This window comes from Lepisma saccharinum, chromosome 26, assembly GCF_977018435.1.
Source record: "Lepisma saccharinum chromosome 26, izLepSacc3.1, whole genome shotgun sequence".
In the NCBI taxonomy this organism is placed as follows: Eukaryota; Metazoa; Arthropoda; class Insecta; order Zygentoma; family Lepismatidae; genus Lepisma; species Lepisma saccharinum.
In genome coordinates this window covers 43,542,485-43,562,997 of record NC_139254.1, presented here as the reverse complement: position 1 = coordinate 43,562,997, position 20,513 = coordinate 43,542,485, and the positions used below count along the sequence as shown (strand labels likewise).

The 20,513-nt window shown below is 38.6% G+C and overlaps 1 protein-coding gene across 3 annotated transcripts in view; it reads right to left on the bottom strand.

Moving 5' to 3' along the window:
- LOC145979374 (uncharacterized) overlaps nucleotides 1-20,513 on the bottom strand; it is a 124,455-nt gene that overhangs the window by 8,821 nt on the left and 95,121 nt on the right. For 2 of the 3 annotated variants that reach the window (XM_083112240.1, XM_083112241.1), the window contains exons 11-13: nucleotides 8,815-8,984; nucleotides 2,607-2,904; nucleotides 1,125-1,301 (exon numbers count right to left, since the gene is read on the bottom strand). In XM_083112240.1, coding sequence (XP_082968366.1) covers nucleotides 1,125-1,301; nucleotides 2,607-2,904; nucleotides 8,815-8,984 — 645 coding nt within the window. The remainder of the gene's footprint in view (nucleotides 1-1,124; nucleotides 1,302-2,606; nucleotides 2,905-8,814; nucleotides 8,985-20,513) is intronic. The other variant, XM_083112242.1, reaches the window with a different exon arrangement.

Sequence of the window (20,513 nt, the reverse complement as noted above, 5' to 3'; positions counted from 1 at the left end):
GTGAATGAAGTTCCTTCAGTAGCCGCTGACAGCCAGAAACACACGGGCAGTGGCGCAACTGCAGAGTAGGGCATTGCCCTCCCCCCAACCTTGGTCTGAAATGAGTTCTAAGGGGAGGGGGGCAAATATTGACTGCCAAGTGTACCTGCAGGGGGCAATTACTGCCCAGAACTTCAAATTTTATGCAAATAACAATACTTTTCGTAAACTTTTCTTGCTCGCGATCTTAGTCTTATCAAGTTCAGGACCATAGCTAGGGGATGGCAGGAGATGGCCCTGAGCGCCGAACAATCTACATGAAAAACAAAAGTTGTAAAATTGAATGATTGATTTGTGTTTTTTTTAAGTCTACTTTATGTACAGAAAGGCTCATTGAGACTGGACCTATAGCTTAAAGTTGGTTCTGAACCACTATGTGCCTCCACCGGGTATCGAATCCGGGACCCCTTGATCACAAGGCGATGATGTTACCACATCGGGGAGGCACAAAAGTTGTAAATGATATAATGCCATGGAGTTCCGTGAAATTACACTTGTCTTAATTGATTTTGTTATAAATGCATGAACAATTGTTTTGAGGAAAGGGAGCATGCACATTTCAGAGACAATTTATGTAATTTTTGCTGTTGGTTTATCGTGACATGGATGAATTGGTTGTGTAATGTATTTAAATAATATATGCTGTATATAAAATTGATTAAAGAAACTTTGAATAGGTACACAATTTAGTGTCCACAGATTGGGCATGGATGTTTGAGAGTATCCTTTCATCATTTTCATCATGCCATCACTCATCCCCATCTTCAAAAATTAGCCAAAAGTGGCACAAGAAGCGAAGTAAAATAAAGCAAATCAATAATAATAATAATAATAATAATAATACTAATAAAATTATTATTATTATTGGTACGTTTATCCTGGTACTTGCCCCCCCCCCCAGACAAAAATTTGTGGTTGCGCCTCTGCACATGGGAACATCCGAGTAACCCATAAGCCACAATGCAATGGACGAACGTTCTGCTGTGTTTTTCTCGGTTTCATACTTTTGTGGGTTATCAAGTTTTAGTTCAGAGCCACTCAATTAGAAGCTTGATGATGGATAACATTTGTTTCTGAAACCTTACCTGAAGACCTCGCTCCCGCCTCAGTGATCTGAAAGGGGCCAGAGCTTGGAGATGGATCAGGGAAGCCTACTTTCGACGCAGCAGCCTTGGTCGGTTCATTTTCAAAGGAGCTCCTGTCATCATAATCCATTCCGTGGTAAGTATAAGGTACATCTTGTTCCCTTTCTGGGGGTGAACCTGAAAAATCACATTGTAATAAGCACCTATTAGCATAAGAAGTCCAACTTGCTTGGCCAGTGGTCCTCCTTACAAAGCATTTTGTTTATTTTACAGATAAGTGAGAGTCCCCAAGGCGATCGTGGTTGGGTTGGATTGGATTGAGCTTAGGTACACATTCTGAAAAGTAAAAACTGGTGAATAACCACACTGCGAAACTACGTTAGTATCATTGTGCACACTGGGCATTGGTGTTCTTCGCAAGTGTCCCATCATCATATCATTACTCATTGTCATCGTCGCGATTAACCACAAGTGGCAGAAAAATGACACTAAATAACAAAAAACAAATACGAAACTTATGCTACGAGGGGAAGTAAAAAAATTGTTGCACTTTCACCATAACTTTCTGTAGGTTGGACACATTGCCTTCATTGCTCGCATGTTGAAAGGTCGTACTCTTGTCGTTATGTGGCCAAGGTTTCATATTAATCGCCCCTTTTTTCTTTCTTTTGTAACAGAGTATGCATGGCTGCTCCACTGACAGTGTGCACCAAGGGGGAAAAAATCAGTGATCCATTTCTCTGGTCTGAAGATCTGACAGGGGCTAAAATTCTTCGCAGGCTTACAGTACAATATGGGGACAGTGCTCTACCACGTAGAAGTGTGTATGAGTGGATCGGGAGGTTTAAAAATGACCGGACAAGGGAGAAGCACGAAGCAGGTGCAGGATGCCGATCAACCTCCACCACTGACGGGATGGTTCAACAAGCTTGAGAGATGATTCTGATGAATTAATGGGTCACAGTCGATGCGGTGTCATGTTCTCTGCAAATTAGTCATCAGTGGCGTGCCCAAAGAGGGAGGGGGGTTGGTGGGGGTTGTAACTCCCGTTTGGCCCAGTATTCCTAAAAGAAGAAAGTGAAAGGCAGGATAAGATTGCAAGATGAGAACAGACTACTAAAAAAAGTGTAAAACCTTCTCCACTCCTTTTCAAAAATTCTGGACACGCCATAGTTAGTTATGGGTTTGTGTGCGAAATTATCAACAAAAAGCTGATCTCTGTTTTCCCTTGTTGCACACTGCAAGTGTAGCGGGCATGTTTACTCTGTAACAAAAGAAAGAAAAATGGGGCGATTAATATGAAACCTCGGCCACGTAACCACAGTAGTACCACCTTTCAGCATACGAGCGCTGAAGGGAGGGTGGCCAACCTAAAGAAAGTTATGGTGAAAGTGTGGATCATTTTTGACTTGTCCTAGTTTAAGTATCTTTATTTAATGAAAACTGAAATTCCTTGTGTCATGATAGAAATGTGATACTCACTGTCTGTTTGCTCTTCCTGTTCCATCCCATCCTGCACTTGCTCATTTGATGCGGGATCATCCTCACTCCTGTACATCTCGAAACCAAAAGATTCATTTAGACCTCCCGCCTCGCCTTCCTCTTCCTCTGGTTGCTCACCTTCCATGGAATCTTCTTCGTTTACATGGAAAGAGACTCCTTGGCCCTCACTGGTTTCCACAGCTGCAGTTTCTGTGTTGCTGCTCTCTCCAGAGGGACCCAACACCTTCAGATAGGACTTCAGGAAGTAAGGGGAAGTAGGTCTATCCCCGTCGTCTTCCTACAGATTAACAGATACAGAAATTTCACTATACAGGGTAATTCTTAATTCCATCTGGGTGGTTTAGTTTGTAGGGTGTTGGGCTTCCACATGGGAGACCCAGGTTCGATTCCCAGGGTGCGTGATCTAAGGTCAGAATTTTTCCAGCCTTGTCCCCTCATAAAGGGGCTCTCGGGCTCACCCAGCCTCAAATTAATGTGTATCTGGGAGCAATCCTGAGGGGTAAAGGCAGCCGAGGCATGGTGCTGATCACATCACCTCCAAAATGATCAAGATCGAGAATGTGTGGAACCCTACCTCCCCCATATCTCCTAAATGTGCCTTCATGATATGGTGCTATATGCACAGGGAACTTTACCTTTTAATTTTATCTGGGTTTTCCAGACTGAATAAAAAAGTAACAAAGTAGCTGAAAGAAGGATGTTATTAGATGCGGGAACTCACTTAAGTTTTTGTAGAACAAGAGTGCAGCATGGTGTGGCACAGAATGCACAGTTGAACATAAAGAGTTTTGTCACAATGTCTGCGCAGGAATTTGCACAACAATCTATCATTAGTAGGGATGATCTGATACCGATGTATCAATATCAGGAAAGAATCAGTTGTATTTCATGTACTGATATTGGCCGATACTTTTCCAACATTTTGATCATTCGCAGGTCCACAAAAATGCCATGCAACACTTTCATGAAATCTGATTATCTTGAAAGTTAGTCAAAATTCAAAGTGTCCACTGATTTTGTGCCAATATTATGTGGAAAAACTGTATTTTGTGATAATATAACAGCTATTTTTATATTCTGATGTAATTTTTGAATATTTTAAAGCAATACTTTGGTAAATTTGTGCTTATACTTGGAGAACAATACTAACGGACTATTATTAATTAATACTTTGAACAAATGATGTGGTTTAAAAGACTAAGTAAGAATGCATTATTGGTGTGCATTAATATGTAATACATGGAAATGCCTCCTGTTCTCCTTACCTTTTAACATCATTATGTTTTAACTCCTTCTGATGAAGATGCTCAATGCAGAATTGAATCATCAATTTTATCTGACTGTTAATCACTTCATGCATGTCCTGTTTTAATCAGTATTATTAACATGAGTGTGATAATATGGATATTCTTCAAGTATTTCATATTTTACGCTTTGGTATTGCTGAGAACTGGTGAGTTTATTGACATCAGCACCAGCCCTAGTTGTTTTCACTCTATATATTCTGTGTGTCCTGCACCGTGATTATACAGTCTAAGGTGTCAGGCTTTGGTCTCGGGCTACGGGACACGTGCTGGTTAAGTCTCCTAGGAGGAAGCGTAACAACATTTTCTCCTGAGATTTTGGCCAGTGGATGGGACCGGTGGCTGCCCTCCACCGTGAGAAAATTGGGGATCTATGAATGAGATTCGTAACTGGTCATAGAAAAACTACAGCAACGACTGGGGGTTCATTGTGCTGACCACACGTCATCATATAACTGGTTGGATAATTGCGCAGCTCAGCTAAGACATTTTGGAGTGAGGCCAGCAGTCGGTTGATAGGCCCTTGCCGTCACAGGCTGTTGAGCTGTTATATGCATCGATTTACCAAGATCTTTCCTTTAAAATATTTGAAATTACATCAAAATATTAAATTACATGTTATTTTATTACAAACTTCAGTTTTATTTTTTTACACGAAACTGGTGCAAAATTGAAAGAATCTAGAATTTTGCATAATTTCCTGGATAATTACACTCGGCAAAAATATTGCACGGCATTCTTGAGGACTCCATGAAAGACCAACATGCCGGAAAAGTATCAGCAAATAAATTCCAACCGATACTTTCCGATACCGATTGGCTCAACCCTAAATTATTATTATTATTATTATTATTATTATTATTATATTCCATATTTTTGTTTCTGATTTAGAGTAAACTAGCATTATCTGAAAGGTAATCCAGTATGCTCTCAGGGTGGCCACTCTAGGACCACAATTAAGTTCACCAGTTTTCAAGGCGAACTTTGGAAAAATTAAAGTGCACTATACTCCATGAGGCCTTAGAAAGATAGCTTCGCGGGCTTACAGCAGACAACAATATGGGGGTGTGTCTGCGAGAACCAATCAGGTCCGTGAATGAGTGAGCCCGGTTGCCACAGCTAACTCGCTGCACCCTTCTGGAAAGGTGAGTGACCTCTGCCTCTTGCTACCTCGGCCTGTTTGTTTGGCTGAGGAGCAGACGACACGAGAGTATCGGCAATAGTGTGCGAGCGACGTCTGCTGTTGGTCTGCGAAACGTTCTTTCTAAGGCCTCCTGCACTATAGCAGATGTTTTCTATAATTTAAACTAAGGTTTTACTGTCTCTCACCACACACCCACACAAATACCTAAATTAACAATATAAATGATCTGTGCGATTACGATGAATTCAAAAATTCTAATTCAATTCAATCTAACAGTAGGATTTATTTAATTGAAGGTTACATTTGCCATTTCACATACCTACTCAGACTAGAAATACATCTACAAACAAAAGTCACAAATGTTACAGGAAATAGTAACCAAATGAAAAATTGTTAACACTATAAGAATTTCAAATTTATGTAACCATCTTCAAGATATTTTATCTTGCAATAATCTTCCATCTGTCAGACAGATTGTTCTGCAAAGGACACTAATAAAAGGCAAATGGATTGAGATAATTCTGTTTTATTTTCCATGCAGCTTTCTTTTCCTTCAATAAAAATAAAAGCTCAATTGTGAAAAAACTTGTCTCAGGTCATTAATATATATGTATAAATTAAATGAAAAAATTCAAGCAGAATTCATGCATAATTCCTGGAATTCCCAGTAAGTAGCTCTGATGTGAAGTCTAGTTTGATTTTTCTCATCGAACTAGAATAACCAACCCTAAAGATGGATCCAATTCCACCTCTACACGTAGGGCAGCCTGGAAAGCAAAGGATAAATTGGTTGATTTATTTCATTTTGCTTTCCTGCCACTCTTGGCTAATCACAAAGATGAGAGTGAATGTTGATAAAATGAGACGATGAAAAAGCAATCACAAGCACATATGGACAACACAGCACGAGCCCCACAGAAGATTATACTGACTGGGAGTCCAGGCACCAGAGACTCGCTAATCTGCAAGCTGCAGTCCAGATCACAACATAAAAACATTCAGTAAGTTTTGGCGCCACACTCACACAATGACCACAAGTACCACTGGAAAGGCGACAACTACGTCGTGTCACGGGAATCCGGTAGATGGCAGCAGTACCTCGACAAGCTATCTACACCTTCCAACTAGTGGCCAAAATGGGAATCAACACCTACTAAAGCTCAAACGAGACCGTCCGGGTAGGCACAAAAGTGCACTGCAGTTTTACAATTTTAACGAAATAACTTGGGTAAATAATATGTAAAGCAAAAACAAATTCAGAGTTAACTTGGGTTAATCAGGTAAGTGGTCAACTGTACTTGCATGGAGTAAGATGAAAGCACTGCAATTAAATGTGGAATGATTTTTAAACATAGGTTAATGCCAAATTTTATGAAACAACATTAGCATAATTAGACAAAAGTTTTCCAATTAGCAAATTGATGAATTTCTACACAGTAAAATTGGTTTCAGTGATTACTAGGGGGCGAATATTTGCATGTTATTTTCCTTAAGGAAAATTCATATGCTCTCGACCAATTTATCCATTTCACTTGATGTGGATTACTCTGGTAAAGTTTTATAGTGCACATAAATGCATATTTGGGACGTTAGTGCATATTTTAACTTAACGTGCATATAATTTGCATATATTCGGAGTAATTTTCATGTAATTGTTTGTTTCAAGTTTGTATGCTTCATTTTCCCCATTCTTTGTGTCAGCATTAAAAAATAGCCTAGTTCTGTCTGCTCATGGGCACTAGTTGGCTCAAGGACATTCCAAAATGCATTCCATAGCGTTGCAGGTGGTCTGGTTGCGAAGGTCATCAACCAACAACCTTTCAGAGATGAGTCACATTTTCAAATTCCAGCGACAATACAGGGGTCGAGTTATTTGAGACATCTTGATAAATCTGTGAGTGTGTGCATGTGCTGCAGAAGTGACAATAAATGCCGAAGGAGAGAAGTAACAGCATATTGCTTGCTTCTACAGTAGGTTGAAGGCAACATTTACAACTGCCAGCAGAGTTATTTATTGTCAAGTATGCTTTAAACATGTAATACATTTCAGGTATTTAGAGTAGTTTTTGGCAGATTAAGTGGTCTGCCGAAATGCAAATGTACCATGCTCAAACAGAACTTTCATTTTTGGTAACTGAAAACATTTGTTGCCTGTGTAGGCCTGGACACTGCGATTTTTATAAACTTATGTTAATTTTTGCAAACAATGCTGCTGTATAACCTAGTGAAGGTTTATTTGAGTACAAAAGAAGACAGTACAAACTAACGGAATGATGGTCAGGTAATGAAGATATGCACTATGAGCGTATTTTATTCTTAAATTAGACATAATAAAAATACATAAACTTAATGCGATTATGTCTGTTGATGGACTGCAGCTAAATATTCAAACAACATGTTAAACATGATTTTTGGGTAATTTTCCTCATTAAAGTAATAGTGATTTGAAGTGCTAATTTTACTATTAAAGTAATTGGAAGACAGTCATGTAGAAACTGAAATAGCATCTGCGGTATATGGGTATTTATTGATATATTTCATGCAGTTTTTATCGGCATATAACATGGTCCCTGGTTTTGATAAAGAAAATTGTCACAATTATATCTTGTAAATAACCTGCATCACAATTTATGATTAAAAAAAAATATGCTTTTCTTAATCTTTGGCCTATGTTGTGGATTATTTTGCATTAAATCTCACCCGACAAATATAGTTTGTTCGACTCCCATGTTATGGTAGGTGTGAACCAGAGATTCATAGTGCAGACTGTTTGCTGCCTGAGTTTGAATACCCACACTAGGCCATACAGACCAATGTGCTATGTCTGTAGTTGTACCATGTACAATTTATGATTGTGCTGTTAATTTGAATGAAATGCAGTTAATCTTAATCTTAAATGAAGTATTAAAAATATGATTAAATTTCGTTGATAGTTTTTCACGGACAAAGATTAGATTTTTTTCTGTCTTTGCCCATCCAATCTCTTTTCGATATTGTTAAAAAGAAAGTGGTACTAGGAGAAGTTGAGAAAGCTGAATTGGAGAAGCAGTTAGCAATAGCTTCCAGAAACCCAGGTTGAAGTTCCTGCAACGTGTGAATTCGGTGTTTCAGGGGGAACCTGTCTAGGATTAGCCTGGGTATTCCACAACTGAAATTTATTTATTTATTTGAAAATTCTGAATACAGAAAAGTCCATTTTACATCAGGATATCAACACAAGCAATGAAATGAACAAATACTGTCCAGCGGCATCTTGTGAAATGAAAAGAACATTTTCAAAATACAAAGACTTACTTTCTGACAATCGCAAGAGCCTCCTGCTACCTGAAAACATCGATAAATAACATCTAGTGTATTGAAATGCTAATGTAAAAGAACAAGATATTGATTAATGCAATGAAAAGAGCATAGTGTTTCCAACAAGATACGTATATTATTATAATTTCAATTTTGCAGTTTTTAGAGCGAGCCCCCAGACAAAGGAATGCATGTAATATAATCATTTTGTTACATGAAACTAAAAACATTTGTAAATTAGTACTTTTCGGTGATCCTAAGTAGCATAATTGATCACACCTTCATTTCTATAATTGCGTTGTGAGTTGCTGATACATTTACTTCCCATGTAAGGTATACAGAACCTTAAAATAGGTTGTTTTGAAATTTTTCAGTGCATATTTTAAGTGCATATATTGGCTTTTTTTGGTGCATATAAATCCGCCCCCTAATGATTACTTACATGTACCTGATTCTGGAGACGCAGATCCTCCCTCAAGCCATACTGGAAGTCTGGGGACACAAATGTGGGTCGAAGGATAACGGAACCTCTCTCGTCATCAGAGGAAGACTCTTCTGGAGTCATGACAAGGGGCCTACAAACTACTGGTTCATTATGCTCTGCGATGAAGCCTGGAAAAAAAAAATTATGGTGTGAATTTTTGCACACTGCTTGTTAAAATGATCCCATTCACTTTACCAAACCAAATTCCCTGATTCTTCCATGTATTTTGAACTACTTTTCCAGACCACTTTTATGCTTTACTTGTTACTTCAAGTTTGTAAGCTAATCAAATGAATTATTAAGATTATTTAACCTACAGTGTTGACAACAAATGAAGAAAAATAAAACAAGAAAATATATGTTGACACATAATACCTATAATCATAAAGTTTGTTGGATAAAAATGTGAAATGTAATTTTTTAGTCTCTACACTTGACATACCTAAAAAAACATACAATGCCTTCCAGGTTCTTGAATGTTTTTACAAAATTCCCTGGCCAGGTTTTCCAAGAGAGGAAGAACACTGACTAAGTAAATTGTCCATCATCACTTTCATTAATTTTGTTTTATGCAATGCAAGGTAGAAGAACTGAAGCAAAATGTCAAAGAAGCTAGTGCTACAATTTCATTGCTTAGAAACATGAAGTTAATGAAAATAGTGAAAATCTGCCTGGTAAATAAAATCATAGAATTAAAAAAAAACTGGCAACATAATGTTGGTAAAAGCAAAAACTTTTCGACTGCCTAATGATATACAGTAAAAACTGTCATGAATCCACATGCATCATGCCAAAGAAAGAGTCCACAATCTATAAATTGCATTTATATTTCTATATTTTTTTAATCACATTTGTATTTGAATATAAATAATGATCTAATATACTCCCTCTGTCCCATAATTATTGTCTGGTACACTTTTGTTTGTGGTCACAAAATACTTGTCCGATATTCAAACTGTGACACTTGTGTATACAGAAGAAGAAAATGAAACACGGGAATGAGTCATACAACGTTATTACTCAAGGATCAGTACAAATTGGCCGATCAAGTATCCAAAAGAACATAAATAAAAAGTTACAATTTTGGCATACCGGACTATAATTATGGGACAGAGGGAGTAATAGTTTTATTTTATTTCTACCAACAATGGACTAATTTGGGATAATGTTTGCTTTCAGGGAGATTTCACACCAAAACAACAAGCAGCACATGTTGCTTCAGGATTGCACCAATTGAACGCAGGCTTCTGCAGCCTTCCATGTCACTAAGGTGTGAAATGTTCCTGTTTGTTGGCTCATTCCCAAGCAACATGTGTTGCATGTTGCTTTGGTCTGGAATCTCTATAAGTCTACATAATGAATAGATAGAGCATGAAGTTTAAGTTGAATATATGAGGCCACAATAAATTAACTCTTATATGAATACTAAATATATTAGTTCACATTGTTGACAGCTTATGCAATATAAATTTCAAACATGGAGTTACTTTTGTAGAAATTTTATGAAAAATACAGGCTCAACAAGTAGAGGAGGGTGGGGACAAATGTAACATTTTTGACAAAAGTGATCATAGGAGATGAGCATTACCTCCCTGGATCTTACCACAGCACGACAATAATCTTTGAACCTTCCTCTAACGTTTGGCAAAGATACAAGGTCACTGCTTCTCTATAAATATTAAAAATATGTGTTTGAAAAGGACAATGCAAACGTTACATTTTGCCCCATGGGTGGGGTATGTTGTAACAGACAATGTGGTAAAATGTAACAAAGACATAGAATATGATCCATTCTTTACTTATAACAAGATACACGAAAGTTAAACATATACAAACGGTAATACGCTACAGAGTTTGATATGAAGGCAAGTATAAGATAAATGTGTCTTTATGTTTTCGTTATATGATATAAACCCCAGTTTAGTCAGTGAACAGGAACAATGGTAACATAAAAATGATTATAGCTATTCACAAACAAATTAGTTTCACCTTTAACTCACTGCTTAGTTCTAAATATCATTATTGTTTATTTCACATTGTATCAGTGATTTAATTTTATGTCTGAATATTTCGACAGGAAAATTAACACTGTTACATTTAGCCCCACCCATTATGTTACAACTAGCCCCACACCCTCCATATTGACTAATATCAAAGTTTCGGTACAGCGCCTTGAATAACGTAGTGTGGAAAACGGCACAGTTCTGAGTGCTCTGGCTGGTTCCAGTCAAAAATGATCCGCTAGAGGCGCTGGTGTTGACCCCGGTGCTTGGTGTTCGACTGCTTATAATGGAAGTAAATGGAGTTTTCGCTGCAACGTCTGATTCTTTTACATGAAGCATTTCTATGAATGTGATAATTGCTATGATATTTGGTACAGTGGTCGCGAAGATATTAACGAACATTCTAGACAGTTGACCACGTCCTGTTATCATCATACTTTCGTTAATAATACAGGAGAAAAAATACGCGTGGAATGTTCTTAGCAACTAAGTTTTTGTATATGAATTAGGTTCATTATTATTATCATCATCATCATTTCTTTTAAAGATATACACACTGAAGCATTTGTATTTTTGATATTTACTGTCTCTTTTCTTCTGCTTTAAACTAATCGCGGCGATGATGATAATGATGATTTCATGAAACGACAAGGGGAACCCCACAAAACTTTCTTAGTGCCATCGACATGAGTGTAAGGAAACTTTCAAACCAATGGGACAAGCAACACGGGATGTTCGCACTGTCACACTAGTGACATACACTTCAAGACTGTAAAATAGCATTCATTACACATGAGGGTCCAAACAGCAAATGACACGTTCATATGGCGTATTCGCGTGCTACTTGTTACATCGGTCAGAAAGCTCATTAAAGGAAGGGTGCTCAGACCGAAGCGACGCGCTGCAGGGGGAGTTCCCAACTAAGTGACAAGCGACATGGTGGCTTCAGTCTATTGGCGCGTTCGCTGCTAATTGTGCGAACAACAGATAGGCGACATGAAAAACCGCACATTACAACAGATCTAGGCGACACGATCAGTCACATGTGTCGCTTTGTCGCTTGTGCGTCGCTCAAACTGGGCCATTTCCTCAATAGCTTGCAACATGTTGCCGTGGTTTGTTGTTCGGGCATGCGCGAAGCAATGAGTGTCTTGCTTTAGGGAGATTGTGCACCAAAGCGATAAGGGGCACGCGACACTTATCGCTTGAGGATTTCACCAACCGAACGCTAGCCTGTGCTTCCCGTCATGCCGCTACGATGTGAAATGTTGCTCTTGATTGGCTCGTTTCCAAGCAACATATGTTGCTTCGGTGTGAAAGTTGCCTTGGACCGAAGGACCCGTGTCGCTTTAGTGTGAAATCCTCGTATTGTTTGTCGCGTGTCGCTTTGGTGTAAAATCTCCTTGAGGAAACGGTGCAGTCAGAGCTTGTGTCCCTAAGGTTCGAAAGGTTGCATTGATTACGGACTGCTCACTTCCAAGAGACACTTGTAGTTTGTCACCTCAGTATGGAATATCTCTCAGGATACTATTTATATTCTAATAACATAGAAAAATAAAACTCTAGTACACAATCCAATACCTGACATCCGGAATCACTTTGCGATGTTTCTTCTTGTGCTACGCATACTATTTATTTATTAATTTTATTTTACTTTTCTTTCCAAATTAATGTCATTTCGTGACTGCAAATCACTCCACAAATATAACTGTTTCCATCAATTCACTTACCGCTTTTCAAGAGAAACAAATCTACACAATATATTCCAAAAACTAACTAAGCCGCATTTCTTTCTTAAGAAAATTAGCACTGAGGTTGATCTCACTGCCATCTATGTTTCTCATCCGTCTGGGGAACCAGTTTCTTGGGTTGTTTTCCACACTACGTTATTCAAGGCGCTGTAGTTTCAGGAACAACGCTGCACTTCCCGAGTGCCACATTTATCTGTTTTATACCTGATACACCCACGCTTTGTTACATATCTTCTGTTTCTTGTTCCTCTTACGCATTTCGATCTCGGAATAAAAGAACGAAGATTTCAAAATATTACTCCCCATGCAGGAAAATCTTTTTTTATTTCCACACCTTTCCAGCTGCATCCACTGGCTGTTCTAACTGTTGCACAAACACACGCCTGCAACTGTGCATGCGATGTGAGAAACTTGTTCCTGCAGCTGACAGCATAAACGTGGGGGAGGCACTGTTACAACTAACTCGCTGTTACAATTGTCCCCACCCTCCCCTACTTGAACCAGGGTCTTTGTCACACAACTCTATCAATCGACTTATCTCTTGTATGTGCCATACCAATGTATTCAGCACCATGTTGGGAGGTACTTAGCACAGCCAATGTCAAACGTACATTTTTGCAAAGTTTCTACGTGTTGTTGTGTGTGTCTGTGTGTGTGTGCCAACAATAGTAACAAATATATGGGTTCAGCAAAACTGTAGTCAATTTTGACAGTAATTGGTCATGGAACTTCCTTCATAAAATACAGGGTGTCCAGATTGAGAATGACATATTTTCAATGGCCATAAGTAACAAGTAAAGGAATACAATGAAACTTAAGTATGCAATTTGAACACAAACTCACAAATCTTTATTTTTTTACAAAAATTCCAGAGTATCGCTGCGTTCCATTGGTTGAACAGAGAGTATCTATTCAATCATTAATTTCCTTCCATGTGTTCTCCAACGTCTGAGGTGTGATAGAAGCAACAGCTCAGCACAAGAAGTTCTTGGGAGTTACAGATTTGGTGACAGCATAACGCCTATCCTTGGCACACCCCCAGAACAGCTAGGAAAGCAATGTCTGGAAATCAGGGAGATGGAACTGGTCTGCTTGGTCTGATCTGAAGACTAGGAAACTCTGCACCCAGGTCGTGACTGTCTTCTATACTCACAAATAGCAAGTACTCATTTCCTTTTAATTGAACATATAACGTCATTCGGAAAGTAAGTTCCATCATGCAATAAAATGAAAAATATAAATAGTAATATGACGACCTTTATAGGGATGAGAATATATACATGGTACAACATTCACACATAATCGCCATAAGAATTCAAGCATGCATCATAGAGAGATACCAAGTTCGTTATACCCCTATCATAGAACGTTTCCGCCTGAATGGAGAACCATTGGGAAACTGCACGTTTCAGTTCTTCGTCAGTACCATAATGTTTTCCAGCAAGGAATGCCTTAAGGTGGAGGAACAAATGAAAATCAGATGGGGCAAGATCAGGACTGTAAGGGGTGTGTGGTAGTTTTTCCCAATGGAAGGTCGTCAGGAGTTCCTGAGTTGCATTTGCCACATGCGGACGAGCATTGTCGTGGAGGAGAATGACACCCTGCCTGAGCATGCCACGTCGTTTGTTTTGGATTGCACGACGCAGGTTTTGAAGTGTCACACAATAGGTTACGGCATTGATGTGCTGTCCACGCTCCATAAATTCCATAAGCAATACTCCATGCCTATCCCAAAACACAGTGCACATGATTTTTTTTGTTTGTAAGCTTTGGTTTTGGTTGCGTTTTCCGCGGAGACGCGGAGTGCTTCCACTCCATGGTGCTTCGTTTCTGTTCTGGGGTTTCATGCAAAACCCATGTCTCGTCTCCAGTCACAATCTGATCCAACAACTCTTCCCCCTCCTCACTATACCATTTCAAAAACTCTTATGCACTTCCCATTCTTTCCTTTTTGGCATTTTTGGAGAGCTGGTGAGGGACCCAACGGTTACACAATTTGCGAAATTTCAAATTCACTGTCACAATTTCATACAGCACAGTTCTGGAGATTTGTGGAAACTCTAATGACAGCTCAGACAAAGTGAATTGTCTGTTCTCCCTAATCTGCTCTTCCACTAAACGAACCAAATTGGGATTCACAACAGACGGTCGACCGCTTCGTTCTGCATCATGAACACTAACCCGTCCACCACGAAACTGTCTCACCCATCTTCTTACCATTGAAGCACTCATTATTCCTTCTCCATACACCTCACAAATCTGACGGTGGATCTCCACAGCTGGAACATTACGTGCATCCAGAAAACGGATCGCACCTCACACGTGGCGGGAGTTTGGATTGTCTGAAACAAAACAACAACGCCCTACGCACTACTATCCTGACCAACCTGCCTCAGACTGACGTCTGCACTTCATCAAGGTTGTGGCTACACAAGGTGCATGCGCATTCACACTGCCCCGCTTGCAGCGCCACGGTATTCATCAGTGGAACTTACTTTACGAACGACGTAATATGTTTATAAATTAACAGGGACTCGCTGAGTGCAAGAATGCTGTATCAATGTTTTACAAGTTGTTAATTTTGATTCATTTTTGTTTCAAAGATAATTGATTATCAGTGTTAAAAAATGAAAACTGAATTTGTAATGGATTATTTCACATGAAATAATATCTTAAGAAATATAAACCATGTCTTAATACTTGCAACGGAAAACCCAGTTGATCACTGAGGACTTGAAATTCAACTTTTAAATTGTATGAAAGTCTGCTCATCTTTCGCATATCACATGAACTACATACTCAGTGTAACGTAGAGTTGCAAGATAATCTCTCACTTGACAGCTGCAATACGGTACATACAAGGGTCGTTCAAGGTTGACCAAGACTTTCGTGTGTAAAATATTAATGAGTCAATGTAGCGCTGCATTACTTTGGTAGGACAGACCATGATTCCTTGCGAATAACCATGATCCTTTGCGATGAATTAGGCGCATGTGCAGTAGTGTAAACAAAGATGGTGGCAAGTAGTGTATCTGTTGCTGTGGAAGGTGGTGCATAATGAAATTTCTCGTGAAGGAGAAGATGAAACCTGCTGAAATTTGGCATACACTGCAAGCACAGTATGGTGAACAATTACTGTTCCGGGCAAGAGTGTATGACTGGTGTCATAAGGATTCCCCTCCACGCAAAAAAAGCAAAGTGTTGCTGTCTGCCGGCAAGATTTTGGAAACTGTCTTCTGGGTCATGAAAGAGGAGGGGGGGGGGTCCAGGGCTCCCCCGAAAGACTTATCAAGGACTAAAATTAAATACTGAAAAATATATTTGTTTAGCCTTTGTTGTATAATTTCCTCTGAACTTATTGGAAGACAAGGATTACATTGGAATCATACAACTTTGAAGAACAGGAAGGACGTATTTAGGGGGTTCGGACCCTGACCCCTCCCCACTCGAAAGACTTATTAAGTACGAAAATTACATAATGAAAAATATACTTGTTTAGCATTTGTTGAATAATTTCCTCTGAACTTATTGGAAGACAAGGATTAGCTATATTGGGATCATACGGCTTTGAAGGACAGGAAGGACGAAAGACTTTCCAAGTACTAAACTTAAGTAATGAAAATATTAGCATTTGTTGCATAATCGATGGTTATTAATTTTCTCTAAACTTTTTAGAAAGCAAGGATTATATTGAGATCCTACAGCTTTGAACGGCATTACAAAGGAGATTTAAGTACACTACTACTCAAAAAAAATATGCATAAAATATTAATCAGAAACTTACTTTTCTCCAACTACATGTAACATCACTTTTGTTATTCGATAAATATTCAATTATTCATCTATTTGACATTAATTTCATTGCCATTGTTTTTATGTAAATTATTCCGATCTTAACTACAGGTAAGCTTCGTAATGAATATGTGCTCTTATATCTCTATTCTTATAGTCTTTTTACCTATTTGTGTAATAATAATATAATATCATTTTAATTTAAACATTATTATTATCAAGTATTATTATTATTATTATTCCTGAGACACTTGGTTCGGACCCCCCCCCCCTTCCCCCGAAATATATTTCTAGATACGTGCTTGTTATCCATGTGGATTTTTTTGGAGAAGTGTGCCACAATTACAGGGTAGCTACGATTTTTTGATTATGAAATTCCCTGACTTTTCCAGGTTTTCCAGACCAGAAATGAATTTTTTCCAGACATGTTTGTTGTCATGATTTTTCCTTTTGAACCTCATATTTTTCAATAAAATATGTAGGCACGTTAATTATTATGAATATGAATATACACTGTTATTAGCTGAAAATTTACCAAGAGATTAATACAATGCTATTCAATGAAAAAATAAAAACTATTGTACTTCCGCATTTTCACTAAGTCATTACAATTAAAGTGGTGTAAAAAATCAATAAAAAAATGTGGCATATATCAAAGTTGTACAATGTAACCAGTATACAACCTCAATTATATCAATACAAATGAGAAACAACAGAAAATTAGGTCATGTACCTTTAGAAAATATGCAATAAGTTTAATGATTATATTTTTAAATTTATTGAAAATAGTACATATATTTCGGAAATTCAGAACGTGAATGGGGCTGGTGACCCACCATACACCTAAAAAAAATATATACGTGGGCCATACTTTGGAATCAAATATCTCCATTACTTGAGTTTTCCACATGCTGGAACCAATTTTCTATTACCGAAAACATAGAAATCTGTCTATTAAAAGGTAACAGTTCCGAATGTTTTATGATTTTTTCAAATTTTCCTAGCATGAAGACTAGTTATCATAGAATTTTGGTAATCATTGTGACACAAAATTTGAACCTTCCTTAAAATAATGAGCACTGTTTGGATCAGGCACGTATCCAGGAATTCCTTTCGGGGGGGGGGGCTCAACACCATTTTTTAAGGGATGTAAGAACCTCACAATTGTATGTTCAAGACCAGTGGTTGCAATTGGGTTCCAAAACGTGGGGGGGGGGGGGGGTGCGGAGGGTGTTGTAAGCAAAGTTTACTTTCTCTTGATAAACAAGGCTTAACATTAAGAGGCCATAATTGAGGCAAGAAAATAAAAAATGGGGAGCAACTATCCCTTAAATCGTCGCCACTGTAAGGATGTCATTTTAATCAGAACGTGAAATCGGAACATTTTTTACCACTCGACTCCTCTGTTTCCATGCATTAACATTGTGTGCCGGAACCATCTCAGTATGTGTGTTTGTCCATTTCTTCTCATCAGGAGTAAAAACGTCTATGGTGTCTTTGAGTGTTTTTACGAAGCTGTTACAAATGCACGGGATAGACAATCCACTCGACAACGCGAGATTCAAATTGTGGGCTGCGAACTGGACGCAGATAGCTCTCGAATATTTCTCTCTGATTCGAGCCTGAACACCACTAACGTGTCTTGTCCTCCCATGTTTGCAGCTCTTATAAAAGCCGAAACCCACCAAATTGTTCAGATTCAGGCCTTATCACTCACAAGTGTTCAAAAATGCCTGTCACAGCTTCTGCTGTATTGTCATATATCGGCACGAAACAAAGGAAGTCTTCTCGAATACAGGTGGATCACGAAACAATTAATGCACAATGAAAACCCTTCCGTTCCCAACACATCTAATGTTTCGTCTCCCAGTATGATCAAATGCTTATTCATTTATCTCCAGTGACGCGCCCAAGTTGGTGAGATCATAACCCCATTTGACTCAGTATTCCTTTTTTTTTAATAAAAAAGAGGAACGTCAAAGACAGGAAAATAATGGCAAAATCAGGACTGACCACCAAAAATAGTATGCATAACCCCTCTCCCTTCCGAAAATCCTGGGCACGCCTCTCTTTATCTCGGACACATTTTTTAAAATCAACTCACCAGAAGTTTTTATCATTCCGTATTGGAGATTGAAGTAAGATGCGTTCTTCCTACAGGTTTGGATATGATCCTTTAGGGTGCTGTCGTCTGCCTGCTTTCACACCTAACCTTAACAAGGCCCTAATTTTCCATCCTTGTAACTTGAATTTTCAAGACTTAGGAAGGTTTCAGACCGAAGGGACACGCGATACATGTCGATTGGAATTGGCCCATGAACAGCAACGTTTCACACCGTAGCGACACAAAAGGCCTCACAAACCTAATCTTCAGGCGACACGGCGTGAAATCTCCCTTATTAGGCCACTGTCATTGTCACCTCGAAGTAGTAGCTCTTGTTGACCACAGAAAAAAATTATCCTCAACCGGTGGGAATGCTCTTCAGTTTTCTTCTCTCTCTCCTATATTTTCTGAGCTTGTTCACTACACAGGCAACACCTTACGATTTGATATACACAGGACATGTACTATGTAGACATTTTAACGAAAAATCGGTTGAAGTCAAGGATGGCTAGGTGGCTCATTTGGTAGAGCCCTGATTCGGGTTCTGGTAGAGCCTGCAATTTCCACCTAAAATGTCTACATATGCAACATCTTCTTGCTTTCTCTTCTCGACATTCATAAAATTTTCGGCTGTCTCTTTATGGTAGTTAAGTGTTTGAATGTGTTTCGAACCCAGTAGGCTTAAACAAAAGTATTTTTTTATACCATGAAATTCTCGGACTGCATATACGAAATTTAGTTCTGGAGAAACTAAATCATCACTCAAAACTTTGATTTTCAGTTGATCTATGCAGCTTATTTCTGTTTTAATAAACCACTCCAATATCCGGTACTGCTGAAATATTCACTTTAGAGAGAGAGAGAGAAGAGAGAAAGAGAGAGAGAGAGAGAGAAAGAGAGAGAAAGAGAGAAAGAGAGAGAGAGAGAGAGAGAGAGACCTTGATCTCTTCGGCCCTCGAACCGAACTAGCACTACACTGAGGCCCCGGAAGTTCTGCTGTCGTCATTTTCGTATCACTATATCTTATAAAGCAACCAGAGGACGCTGACTGATCTGATCACCAATCGACTGTATGAATTGTCACACTTACCTCTGAAATCTCATTAACCAATTCTTTATACAGATCAACCGAAAAATTGAATCCGCATATTTATATCCTCATTATATTCTAGAACGTTCCGCAGATAAAACGATTCGTTAATATTGCCAGTAGTTGACTCATTTTCTCATTCAAGAACGTACCCTCTCCCGCCTTCCAGAGATTAAAAATTACAACGAATCGCCCTACGTGTGGCGGAACCTTTGTTGTACAGCTTCCAAATGCTGACAAGTTTCTACATAGTGCTCAAGTGCGCTGCGACAACACCGAAAGCGCAAGAAAAGTTTACTTGCAGTATTATCAACAACAGGGTTATAGAACATTCTCCGTCTTGTCTCGATAATTGTCTATCTCCTTAAATCATCGTCACATTATTCAAAAAGCCAGAAACCTAATTTTATCTAGTGTAATATAAAAAATTTCCTTGGGGGGGCTCTCGAGCCACGTCAACCACACTTTGGATACGTGCTATTAACAATAACAGGGTTATAGAACATTCTCCGTCTTGTCTTGATAATTATTTCTCCCAAATTATCATCACATTATTCAAGAAGCCAAAATCCTAATTTTATCTAGTGTAAACAGAAAAAATTCCTGAAGGGGGTTCGAGCCTCCTGATTCCCACCTTGGATGCGTGCTATTGACAATAATAAGGTTATAGAACACTCTCCGTCTTGTGTCGATAATAATTTCTCTCAGATTTATAAATTTATTATCTTCATATATTCAAGATGCCAAAAATCGAATTTTATCTAGTGTAAATTGAAAAATTTCCTGAGTGGAGGGGGGGCCCTCGAGCCACCTCATCCCCACCTTGGATACGTGCTATTAACAATAACAGGGGTATAAAACATGCTTCATCTTGCCTCGATAATTATTTCTCTCCTTACATTATTTTCACATTTTTC